Source organism: Zophobas morio, unplaced genomic scaffold (genome assembly GCF_036711695.1).
Source record: "Zophobas morio isolate AGI-343-1 ecotype UQ-CSIRO unplaced genomic scaffold, CSIRO_AGI_Zmor_V1 ptg000007l, whole genome shotgun sequence".
NCBI lineage: Eukaryota > Metazoa > Arthropoda > Insecta > Coleoptera > Tenebrionidae > Zophobas > Zophobas morio.
In genome coordinates this window covers 6,549,692-6,563,229 of record NW_026972112.1, presented here as the reverse complement: position 1 = coordinate 6,563,229, position 13,538 = coordinate 6,549,692, and the positions used below count along the sequence as shown (strand labels likewise).

The window sequence follows — 13,538 nt, the reverse complement described above, 5'->3', positions numbered from 1 at the left end:
TTTTTACTACTGTGAATTTTGGAGACGACGACATCCTATTGTTAGTGGGGATGTTTCACCAAATTTTGGTTTACACGATATTCTTAATACACATATAAAATTTGACAACAATCGATCCAATAATTTTGGAAATTATCTGTGTAATAAAAATTCGGACAAACGAGAGACAGACAGACTGATGGAAACGGGAGACCTATTTTTCGTCTTCTATGTGACATCAAAAGTCGAGTAAACATAAAACCGTCCAATGGACTCGAAAGTATAAAATGCTTTCAGATTCAAACTCATTAGGGATGATTTCATTAAGAAACGCAAAAACTTTGTTAGTCATTTTTATTCATTCTTAACACAATTAATTAATAACTAGAATGTTCATTAAACATTAATTATGGTTATTCACACCTACTATTATTATCTTTAATTTACAGTTGATAATTATTCGCCACCTGTTTATTTATAATGAATTACTAATGTATTAGTGCTGGATTCGATTTAGTTGCTTGTAGTCTTTTAGTGAGTTTAATAGTTAATTAATTAAATTCAGAGAGCAGTTAACTCATAGCTATAAAGAAACTAATTAATGTATGACTTGGAATTAGTTTCAAAAATAATTTTAATTGACTGATCGTTTCTCTTCAAGACACATTGAAGCAGTGAAGAAGTTTCCTTTATCTATCTTATAAGGGGCTTAAATACTGAATTTTATTTCAACGATGCATACAAATCTTTTTTGACCTTCATCCACGATATTTGATTTTTAGTTCAAAATAAATTAATGACACGTAATAACCAATAATTATGGTTAACCGATCTATTAAAGTTAGTCACATTCTTTTAAATCAAAGCGAAAAGGAAATTTTACCGTCCACAAAATTCAAACAACACATAATTTATGCACTACGGAATAGGATGTAATTTTCCATGTGAAATAAAACTTAAATCATAATTAAAATTAGAAATGTATTAATTCCGGGAAAAAAAACACTAAAAAGCAATAACGCAGCACTTTTAGCTTTTGTTTGCTTTCATATTGCTAATAAAAAAATTATAATCTTTCAAACTCTTCAAGTTAGAAACTAAAATAGTCTGAGTGAACGTTTAGACGAAAACTTGTAAGTTTATTTTGGGGTTTTGGATGGTAAAAAATGCGTAACACGAGTAGTTTTTATTTGCAAAATATATTTCAACAAAGTTAGGACAACACAAGTGCAACAAAACAAGCTTAACTATTAAATATATGATAACAATAATAAACAATCTAGATACAGAAATAACACGTTATATTAAAACACACTGAGAAGAAAATTACACTTAAGGAAAAAATATTGACATAAATATACTTTTATGATCCTATTATTAAATAACATACATACTTACATAATTCTTACAATTATTAGATACATGGAATTACAGCAACACGATAGCTAACAGTAAAATATAAAATACACATATACGAAAGAAAGGTAACTGAAAACCACCACGGGCGTAGTCTAGAAATTAAACTTAGAATAAAAATGAGCTCCTAACCTTATAAGTATTTCTATTCGGTATTTTAATTACTAGTGCAATCTTGTCGTGTACTTTTTATTACACACGCACTCGATCAACATCAGAATAATAATACCAATATCACATTTACATACAACAGAAAAAGAGAGACATGAACGCAAAGCTATCATAAAACAACAATCACAATCGTAATTAAGACTAGATAACTAATCAACTGCCAACTTCTTAAAACTTCCATCGATTCCCACACCAAGTTCTTCGTTCATTTCAGAAACCAGAGGACACGTCTTCTCGTCAATTTCGATATACATATCATCCAAAGACAAAACGCTGTCGCGTTTTTCTTTAAGGGTGGTCTTAAACTTGGCTAACATTTCTTCAAGAGGAACTTCGCCGCCGTACTCTTTGGGGAGAATTTTCTTGTCGATTTTGTCGTACATTTCGTCAATGCTCTTGTAAATCTAGGGAAACCAAAAAATCAAATACACTAGTCGAAATAATACACAAACTTACGAAAATTCTGTTTCTCAATTTCTCGTTTAAGAGCGATATAGCGAACTCGATTAGTTTAATCGCGCTGGATGAGATGTTCAAGAAATGGTTAGCCTTGTGTCTCATTGGCGTGGTGTTCTGAAATTTCAAAAGTTGAAGATGGTTTCAAATTTGGATTTTAACATTACTTGGATGCATCTAAGGATGTTTCTGACGTCAGTCAGAGACCATAGCGAGATGTGCGCCATTTGGAAGCCGCTTTCGTCGTTGATGTAAGTGTAGCCGTTTATCTGGTTGATTTCGTCATCCATCAGAGCTTCGGTTATCAAACTGTGCACTTTTACCATGTGTGCTGAGGTAAATTTATGGGGATCAAATTTTCCAGCACAGCTGAATAGCACCAATCTTCCTTGGTCGCGCTCTAGTAAGGGCACCAAGTATCCTGCGTTGATGATTTCTGCGAGATCTGGGTCTTCACAGTCCAGATTCCTGAACCATTGTGGGTAGAGTTGGCGGATGGTCAAATAGCGTTCAAGCATTTCGCAGGCCAGGGGCACGCTGAATTTGCGTGTTCGGAGGAAACGGAGCAGGAAAGGAGCGTCTGAAAAGTGGGTTAAAGGTAAAAGAATCGTCCTAGTAAAATTCTTTTTAAGTAAAAGAACAATAATTTATTTTAGGTTAGTAGATTTATTTTCTGATTTAACTAAATAAGATTCTAGACTGGAAGTACTATGAGAAGAACATCCCTATTGTCACTCTGTATTTTTGTAGCGAATACTTCAGATATTTTTTGTAGTTATAGTTTTTCGTCTTTCAGAACTTTTTTTTTATACAGACTTCGAAACGATTTCACAATTACATACATTACCTGCTATGCGTAAATTAAACATTATTTGCACAAAGACTAAACTCTGAAAAGAATTTATTGCAATGCTTACGTACTCCCATAAAAAAGGCATAAATTATACTTTTTATAATTTCCTGCAACATAGTATGTATATTGTATATATTATAATTTTATTAAAAACAATGTTGTAAGATACGCCTACTTAATAACTATCAGTTCAGTTAAATATTTTCAACTTGGAGCTGTGAATTCGTTTGGCACAATAGTTACTTGAATAAATTATATCTGACTTCCACGTTATGTAAAATTACTGGAATCGTAAAATTTTGATATCTAACACGCAAAGTCAAACCGTAAAATTTGTGAGATTAACATTCATATATTTCTACCAAGTATTTTTTAATATTGTATTTTTTTAAAAAATTTGAGATTCTAAAGTCAAAAAAGACAATGGTTGTGTAATAGTAGGATAAGGCGCTTAATTTCATTAGATAACGCGTATTCCTGAAAAAAGTTGTCAAGCTAAATTCGTAATCGTAATATCTTCAAATCATACTTAATTAAAATAAAAAAGGGTCCAATTTTCTAATTCTTCTAAAAGTGGATTCGTTTGACTGTACTGTATTTTCTTAAAAAATAGTATGAATTAGTATTTTTTATTAAAACATGAAGTATGTAGAACAATTTCCAAAAAATTATACTTTTTTTTCTAGAAAAAAACCGAACGATACTGAAATCGGACATAATTTTTAATTTCAACATAAAAAACTCGTGTGATTTCTTCAAATTTCTGAAGACACAGTTTTCGAAAAAAACTATACTATACATAAAGTCATTAAGTGTAATTAGGTTGGCAACACTTGCTGTCACTTGTGCCTGATTCATGCTCATATTGTAATAAAGCTATTATAGTGGCGACATTCGTATGGAATTATTTATAATTTCATAATTTAAAATAATTATTTAAATAACAGCTTACAAATCCAGGTGTTTTTTTACCTTTTTCGTATTTTATTTGCTAAATTAATCATTAATTGTGTCATTACTCATCATAATTTAAAATAGACATTCGTGGCCCTCGAGATTGTGTCATAAACATTTTAAAATTGACACACGTAGCCTTGAGATTGTGTCAGTCATTTAAAATAGACATTTGTGACTCCCAAAATTCCTATATAATCGTTTTAAAAAAGACACTCTCAACCCCGAGATTCTTTAAAAATCTTTTTAAAGAATCAAATAAATATGAATTTTGCAGTTAAACTCCGCCTCTCGAACTGGCAACAAATGAAAAATTCGTCACAATAGAGAAGGGTGGGTGGGTGGGGCTTACTTAATCATAATTTCTTTTTTTTAATATGTGTATAGTTTTCTTTCAATAACACGATACTTAAAGCATTTGGGTCACCGAAATTGTGTCATAATAATTTAAAACAGACATTTGTGGCACTCGAGATAGTGTCATAATTATTTTAAAATTGGCACACGTGGCCTAGAGATTGTGTCAATCATTTAAAATAAATAGACACTTGTAGCCTCGGAAATTGTGTCATAATCATTTAAAATTGACACACGTGGCCTCCGAGATTGTATCAAAATCGTTTGAAATAAGACACTTGTGACTCCCAAAATTCCTACATAATCGTCTTAAAAAAGACATTCGGGACCCCGAGATTTTTAAAAATCTTTTTAAAGAATCAAACAAATGTGAATTTTGCAATTAAACTCCGCCCCTCGATCAGACAACAAATGAAAAATTCGTCACAATAGGGAAGGGTGGGTGGGGCTTAATTATTCATGATTTCTTTTTCTTAATATGCATACTTATAGTTTTCTTTCAACAACACGATACTTAAAGCATTGGGGCCCCCGAAATTGTGCCATAATAATTTGAAATAGACATTTGTGGCACTCGAGATAGTGTTATAATTATTTTAAAATTGGCACACGTGGCCTTGAAATTGTGTTAATCATTTAAAATAAATAGACACTTGTAGCCTCGGAAATTGTGTCATAATAATTTAAACTAGACACTTGTGACTCCCAAAATTCCTACATAATCGTTTTAAAAAAGACACTCTGGACCCCGAGGTTCTTTAAAAATCTAAAAAAAAAAATATGATTTTAATTTTCCAATTAAACTCCGCCCCTCGAACTGACAACAAATGAAAAATTCGTCACAATAGAGAAGGGTGGGTGGGTGGGGCTTACTTAATCATGATTTCTTTTTCTTAATATGTGTATGGTTTTCTTTCAACAACACGATACTTAAAGCATTTGGGTCACCGAAATTGTGTCATAATAATAAAAAATAGACATTTTGTGTCACTCGAAATTATGTCATAATCATTTAAAATTGACACACGTGGGGCTTGAGAAGACACTTGTGCTCCCTGTTAAAATTATTGAGTGTACATAATAAAATATACGGTAAAAATTAAAGTTATGTTTTATAACACCGATATCAATAGGTGCAAATTTTTGAAAATATTAAACTCCAAATCTGACGAATTAACGTTGCCAAAAATGACATCTGTCAACAATAAAAAATGACGTTGTGGATCGTATTCTAACAAACAATTATTAAATTATTAGTAGGTAATTATTCAACTGTCTACTAGAGAATGCAGCTCATTAAAACAAATCAAAATTACGAAGTTAATTCTTCAACTTTGCCGGTAAATATTTTCAAAAGTTAGGTGTAGGGATTTTTTTAACCATTTTTTGAAGTTCTTCCGAACCATCTTAACAAGGTACCTTTGAGTATATACGTCATTTTTCAACACCCTGTATAAATTTTCATAAAAAAATTGGTCGAAGGGATTAGACTTCTCTTGTCTCTGAAGTACAAAATAATAAATGAAGTTTCAAGAGGTATATATATTTTTTCATGATAACCCATCTATGTGTGGACAAAGTACGACGTCAACCATATTGCTAGTATAAAACTTAAAAAAAACTGGACGTCTAAGAAAAAAAAAATAAAAGCGGAATCATTAAACACAAGTATAAAAGTATGTTATTTTATGAAATTTAAATAATATTTACTATGCAAAATTTTGAGATGACGTCATCAAATTGTTAGTGAGGATGACTAGACAAATTACGGTTAGCGTTTTATCACCTTCATGATATTTCCAAAATGCACCAAAACTTTACACAATCAGTCCAGTAGTTTTCTAAATTATGTGTAGTAAAATCGCCATAGACCAGACGACAGACAGACGGAAACGGGGACCCATTTTTTCATACTATTAGGATAACGAAATATCGAAAAATATGAAAGTAGTGTTTGCTGGATGGAGTCTATTACAATATTAATTTGTAATAAGTCAAAAGTAAAATAAAAGAACATTTTTGAAAAAAAAAATCATCATAATTGAGAATTGAGATCGGGGCGGGTATGGGTGGGGCCTAATCTTTGTCTTTATTTTTTTTTTTTTAATAAGTAAACATAGTATTCTTGGAAGAACACGATACTCAAAAACATGTTTTTAATTTCTCGTAGAGAAATAAGGATTTTGCAGTTAAGCTCCGCCCTCTTGGATCACGGCGAATAAAAAAAAATCATCACAATTGAGATAGGGCGGGTGGGTGGGGCTTACATGTTACTTTTTTTTCTTAATATGTGCAGTCATCTTTTCGCAACAAAAAACTTAACATTTGTTTCAAATGGTAAATTTGTATAGGGAAATATCGATTCTGCAATTACGCACCGCCCCTCGGTCTGACAACGAATGAAAAATTCATCACGATTGAGATCGGTTTTCTTTTTTAATTAATACATTTAGGGCCGGTTTATAGAAGCGCGAGTTAAATATTTAATCCTCGATTATTTTAACACTGGATTAAAATGTGAAATGGGAGCTCGTGATTGGTTAAAACCTGCACGTCGCCTAGCAACGAACCTCAATTAAAAGTTAATCGCGAATTAACTTTAACTTCGGTTTCTATAAACCAGGTCCTAGTTTTCTTTGCATAACATGATTACTTAAGAACATATTTCACTTAGTAATTTCTCGTAAAAAAATAAGGATTTTAAAATTAAGCTCCGCCCCTCGGCTTATGACAAATAAAAAAAAATCATCAGAACTGAGATAGGGCGGGTGGGTGGGGCTTATATTTTCCTTTTTTTTTAACATGCATAGCGATTTTTTCAGAACAAAAAACTTAAAACATGGTTAAAATGGTGCATTTTTGCAAGGAAATATGAATTTTGTAATTATGATGCGGGGGGTAATTGCAAAATCGATATTTTCTTACAGAAATTTTGCATTTTAAACATGTTATAAGTTTGATGTTGTGAAAAGAAATCTACACATATTAAAACAAGAAGGCAAAATGTAAGCCCGCCCACCCGCCCTATCTCAATTGTGGTGATTTTTTTATTCGCCGTGAACCAAGAGGGCGTAACTTAACTGCAAAATTCTTATTTCCATACAAAAAATTAAAAACATGTTTTTGAGTATCGTGTTGTTCAAGGAATACTATGTATAAGTATTAAGAAAAAATTGGTCTAAAGAGTTTAGACAGTACTTCCCTCGCTGTCGGAAACTTGACGACTGCATGCCTATTGTGTTTTTTTCTCATTACATTTTTGTAGTGGGAATTTAAAAAAAAATTGCGATGACGTCATCAACATTTTTGCAAGGACACGTATATCAGTTGGGATAGATGTAGTGTAATACTAAGAATAAAATTACTATATTCTCAAATTTTCGGGAAAATGAATTGGGTCGTTTGAATATTGATTTGTAATAATCAATAAAATAACGAAACAATTTACTCACGTATACCTACGTATCAGAGGCAACTGAAAATCGTGTATGTATAAACACTGTTAATTTAAGATGACAGGCGTAACAGCATACGTGAGAGCCAAACACAGAAACTGTAAACAAAACGACCGTCGGTTTTATTGCTTCGACTTCCGCTTATTATATAAAACATTGGGTTTTATTTTAATTCTTGACGGTGAAATTCACAATTGGTTGATTATAAACATGTCTATTTCACATTCGCGGAATCAAGTGAACGCATAAAACAAATGCAGGTCTGTAATGTTAAAGTCGATGTAAATAAGCGTGCTACCCTTATGTTTCAACCGAGTTTTTCCTTTAACAAATTTTGTGTCTACCAAATTGGGTTGGTTGGGGTGTAGTACTAATAATAAGTGTTGCCTTTAATTTAATCAATAAAATAAATTGACTTCATTAATTTTTTTGAACCACCTCTTAAGAAAATCTAAAAAATATGAATGGAATGATAAATCACAAGTACAAACTCATCATATTTTTTGCATTTTAGATAGGATTTATTCAGCAAAATTTAAGGGTGACGTCATCAATTTTTTTAGGAGGGATGAACAAATACATTTTTAACAAAAGTTTACCATGCTTATTATAACTTTAAAATATTCCCAAGATTTCAAAGCATTCGGTTTTGTAATTCCTGATTAAATCGATAAAATAAATTCACGCCTTCATTAATTTTTTTGAGTCACCCTGCATATGCAAATCCAAAAATATGAATGGAATGATAAATCACAAGTATAGACTCATCATATTTTGTACATTTTAGATACGATTTATTCGGAAAACTTTTGAGCTGACGTCATCAGTTTTTTGTAGAAGATAACCAAATATATTTTGACTAAAAATTTATTATGCTCTTTATAACCTTAAAACATCTGCAAGATTTCAAAGCATTCGGTTTTGTAGTTCCTGATTAAATCAATAAAATAAATTTACGCATTCATTAATTTTTTTGAGTCACTCTGTATATGCAAATCCAAAAAATATGAATGGAGTGATAAATGACAAGTACAGGCTCATCATATTTTGTACATTTTAGATATGATTTATTCGGCAAACTTTCGAGCTGACGTCATCAAGTTTTTGGAGGGGATAAGCAAATATATTTTGACTAAACATTTATTATGCTCATTATGACCTTAAAACATCTGCAAGATTTCAGAGCATTCGGTTTTGTAGTTCCTGATTAAATCAATAAAATATATTTACGCATTCATTAATTTTTTTGAGTCACCCTGTATATGCAAATCCAAAAAATATTAATGGAGTGATAGTTCACAAGTACAGACTCATCATATTTTGTACATTTTAGATATGATTTATTCCACAAACTTTTGAGCTGACGTCATCAAGTTTTTGGAGGGGATAAGCAAATATTTTTTGACTAAAGATTTATGATGCTCTTTATAGCCTTAAAACATCTGCAACATTTCAAAGCATTCTGGTTAGCAGATTAAAAATTAAATTTCAAAATGTTGTTTTATAATTTTGATTTTTTTTCCAAAAATCTGGACGTTTCGGGTGAAAAGTCGATTCGGAGTTGTAAACTACATGTGTAGGACTATGTTATTTTATACAATTGAAAACCCATTTACTATGTACAATTTTGAAGTGACGTCATCGCTTTAGTGGTGGGGATGATTCGACAAATTTTGGTTAGCGTTTTACCATCTACATGATATTCTTAATATAAGTACAAAATTTCACAACAATCGGTCGAGTACTTTCGGAGATTATCTGTCTAATAAAAATCCGTGACAACAGACGGACAGACGGACAGACGGACAGACGGACAGACGGACAGACGGACAGACGGACAGACGGACAGACGGACAGACGGACAGACAGACGGAAATGGGAGACCTATTTCTTCGTCTTCTAGGGGTCATGAAAGATCGAGAAAACGTAAAAGTAGAGAGTCGGCCGACGGACTCGATTACAATACTTCCTTTGCTTACGCTCGGGAAGTAAAAACGCAAAATATATATTTTTTTATTCTCAGAAACTTAAAACCCGTTTAAAATGGTAAATTTGTGTAGGGAAACATCAATTTTGCAATTACGCTCCGCCCCGCGGTCTGACAACGAATGGAAAAGTTATCACGACTGAGATAAAGGCGGATGGGTGGGGCTTCTCCTTTGGTTTTCTTTTTTAAATAATACATTCACTTTTCTTTGTAGAACACGATTACTTGAACATATTTCACATGGTAATTTTCCGTAGAAAAATAAGGATTTTACAATTAAGCTCCTCCTCTCGGCCTACGTCGAATAAAAAAAAATCATCAGAATTGCGACCGAGTGGGTGGGTGGGGCCTATATTTTGCCTTTTTTCTTTATACACATAGATAGCCATCTTTTCATAACAAGAACGGTCAGAATGGTAAATTTTTGCTAGGAAATATAGATTTAGCAATTATGCGGCGGAGCCTAATTGCCAAATCGATATTTTCTAATACAAATTTTCCATCTTAAACATGTTTTAAGTTTCATGTTGTAAAAAGAAGTCTACACATATTAAAAAAAAGGCAGAATGTAGGCCCGCCCACCCGCCCTATATCAATTGTCATGATTTTTTTTATTCGCTGTGAAGCAAGGGGGCGGAACTTAACTGCAAAATACAATTATTTCTTTACAAGGAATCAAAAACATGTGTTTGAGAATCGTATGTTCAAATTCAAAGAATACTATGTATATTAAAAAAAAAAAACGCAAAATATAAAACCCCGCCCACCGACCCCATCTCAATTGTGGTGATTTTTTTATTCTTACAAACTCAAAACACGTTTAAAATGGTAAATTTTTTGTAAGGAAATATGGATTTTGCAATTAGGCTCCGCCCCTAGATCAGCCAACGAATGAAAAATTAATTACTATTTAGATCAGGACAGTTATGTGTGGGGCTTAATCTTTGGCTTTAATTTTTTCTTAATATACATAGTATTTTTTGAAGAGCACGATCCTCAAAAACATGTTTTTAATTTCTCGCAGAGAAATAAGGATTTTGCAGTTAAGCTCCGCCTTCTTGGCTCACGACCAATAAAAAAATCGTCACAGTTGAGATAGGGCGGGTGGGTGGGGCTACATTTTGCCATTTTTCTTACTATGTGTAGACTTATTTCGACAACAAGAAACTTTAAAACTTGTCTAAAATCGTAAATCCCACTTAAAGCTGACGGTTAATTTTATGTAGAGACCCGCATTTGCATGTCACGCGTAGTTTCGTTTAATAACGAGATAGAGCGTACAATATGTGGCAGGTTTTTCGGGAAAAAATATATGAATAATACAAAAGATATAATACTGGTTGAATAATAATAATGATTGAAACAAATTTTTTGGTTGGCAGTTCTGAATTATTGGCAGCAATGTTAGCATGTCAGTTGACAGCTGTCACTTTTGCTATAAAAACCAATGAGGAGATGGCAACTACTGAATTGGTGGGAAAAATTTCAATTTGACATCAGGTATGCCATCATAAAATTTTAAATATGTCACCAACCTGACAAAAAAGTCACAAATATTAACAACATATGTTAAAAAGCCGTTTTTTATTAAATGAGGTTTTTTTTAAACGGTTCAAAAAATCTCATAAAATATAAAATTTGCTGTAGCGGCATAACCTCAAAATTTTGAATACAGATTAGAACAAATAATTTTGTTGATGTTTTGTGGTACGGTTTTACATTAAAGAAATTTATAAAAAATAAATTTGCATACTGTTCTAAAATTTCAAAATTTCTGCTCTCTCTAACAAAAACTAACATCAATCATATCAAACATCTGAAAAACTTAATTAAAAAAATTAATTTAAAAAAAACCTGTTTTAAATCAAAACAAACCGTTTTTTATTCACTAACATCTCTAGCAAAAACCGTAGATGGAATTTCAAATATCACTTTAACAACTAACACAACTGATTAAAAATAAAATATATGACAGCTGTATTAGTCGATTTTGAATATGAAATAAAAATATTACGTATTTTAACTAATATTTTGTTAATAAATAATAAAAACTACTCTTTTTATTTGGGAAAACGAAATTCATCCCGGTTTGAGCCCTAATCCCTGTTGCTTGTAGTATTTCCAAATTTTTCAAATTTATATGTCAGTCCATCCAGAACGACAACTTCGGTGCAAAAGTTTGAGAAAATGCAAATATCAAAAAAGCGTTGTCAGGTTGGCAACATATTTTGTCAAACTAAAATTTAGAGTAGGTATCAGGTAAAAATTGACAACTGAACTGACATATCAAAATTTCCGCCAACTCAAAAAAGTTAAACTGAAACGTTAACTGAAAATTATAAATAAAACCAATGTCAGGTACAAAAATTACACAGACATTTTACGTACAATTAAATATATTCCGGATATGAAATCGTGGTCGTATTTTTTTTTTTTGCAAAACAAATGATTCATTAAATTTATTTTCGAGCTTTAGCGTTTCTTTTAAATCAAAACAGTGCTAATTTTTTCTACAACATTGTCAAAATTTCCACAAAACAAAACCCACGAAACGCTCGTCATTAATTATGAAAATGTACCCAAAACCTGCAACATTTCCATTAATTAGCTCCACGTGTCGTAAACCGGAAGTCCGCCCAATTTTGACTAAAAACACCGTTTTTTTTTTAATAATTTCACCGTGTTTTGAACCGGCAGCTGCAAAGAAAGTGGTCAAGTACCTGTTCTACACTTCTTGATGTTGGGATGCTTGTTGATCCACTCCCGCATCTGCTCCAGCGACTGATCCCGGATGTTATCATCTTCCCTTAATTCTTGCAGAGCCTTGGTTCTCTCTGCTGGTGGCAACTGGCAAACGTAGTCTGCCACGGACGAGTCTTGGCCTCCTAAACCCATTGCTTTGTCTGGAGCAATAATAGAAGGCAACTAATCCACTGTTAATTAACACGTGCCACTTAAAGTTTTATTGGCAATTATCGCCACGGAGCCCCATTTGGAAAAACCATTTTCGTTCCGTATTGGGAGTACCATTGTTTGAGCGATGGTTTCAATGTTAAGGTTGCGTTTCGTGAAAGTGACGCGGAAATAAAGAAAGTAAAACGCTTTCTTCGCGCTTAAATTACAAGTGGATGACCCAATTGGAAAATGGGAATATTTTAACCGATTTTTTTTTCGTAAATAATTATATAACTGAAATTGGACTTACCTTGTCGCGGCATTGCATGGAAATGATAATGTTTTCGATAAATAAATACAATGCGGACCGGAATACCAACGATACGTTAATAATTATTTAATGGATGTGTCGATCCCGATGACAATTCGGACACAATAAGACAATTAAAGGAGCAATTTATGATTATGAACGTGAAGCAATTTTAGTGAGTTGCGCTTCCGACGTTGCGTTGAAATCACCGCTCCCAATTGTTCGAACGCACGACTAATTTCAAAAATGTGCGTCTTCTACAAATTATAAACAAATAAAAGGACTTACCTTTGTTAAAGTACACACTGCACACCACAGCTGCCAATGTTATACTAAATACATTGCACTGTTTGTTGTAAAAAGTTAACTTTCTCCTAACCTACTTTACGGGTGGAAGAAATTTATAATGAGATTCTGCAAAAATACGCTCGATGACTAACTTTAACGAAGATTGAACACGCATTTCAGTCCTCGAAAATGCGAGACGTGCTAGAAAGTACTATTGCGTAAAAACAAAGCTCGATTTTTTCAGTCGAGCCGGCTAAAATAATTGTTGCAGTTTGCTGGATTGAATTTCGCAACATGTGTGGTTTAAATTGCGGTACGTGACGAACGTAATTATCTAGTATTAGCGTTAGAGCTCGTGGGGAATGCTTTGATTAATCATTCTATTTTCGTTGCGAAAATTCCCATTTCGTGTTTTTC

The 13,538-nt window shown here is 32.4% G+C and overlaps 1 protein-coding gene across 1 annotated transcript; it reads right to left on the bottom strand.

The window, feature by feature from the left end:
• Positions 1-1,150: 1,150 nt before the first annotated feature.
• LOC135124051 (retinaldehyde-binding protein 1) lies at positions 1,151-13,224 on the bottom strand. The gene is made up of 5 exons (XM_064048910.1): positions 13,122-13,224; positions 12,349-12,531; positions 2,190-2,602; positions 2,023-2,139; positions 1,151-1,970 (listed from the first exon to the last, which is right to left on the bottom strand). Exons 2-5 carry the CDS (start codon positions 12,521-12,523, stop codon positions 1,716-1,718), a joined length of 960 nt encoding a protein of 319 aa, XP_063904980.1. The 5' UTR covers positions 12,524-12,531; positions 13,122-13,224; the 3' UTR covers positions 1,151-1,715.
• Positions 13,225-13,538: the final 314 nt, after the last annotated feature.

What these genes read in the sequence shown, in the direction of transcription:
- LOC135124051 (XM_064048910.1), bottom strand. Translation starts at nt 12,523, where the DNA reads ATGGGTTTAGGAGGCCAAGACTCGTCCGTGGCAGACTACGTTTGCCAG. An exon ending in CATCAAGAAGTGTAGAACAG is followed by an intron (nt 2,603 to 12,348) that starts GTACTTGACCAC and finishes CCCACTTTTCAG; the next exon opens with ACGCTCCTTTCCTGCTCCGT. An exon ending in AATTGAGAAACAGAATTTTC is followed by an intron (nt 1,971 to 2,022) that starts GTAAGTTTGTGT and finishes TGGTTTCCCTAG; the next exon opens with ATTTACAAGAGCATTGACGA.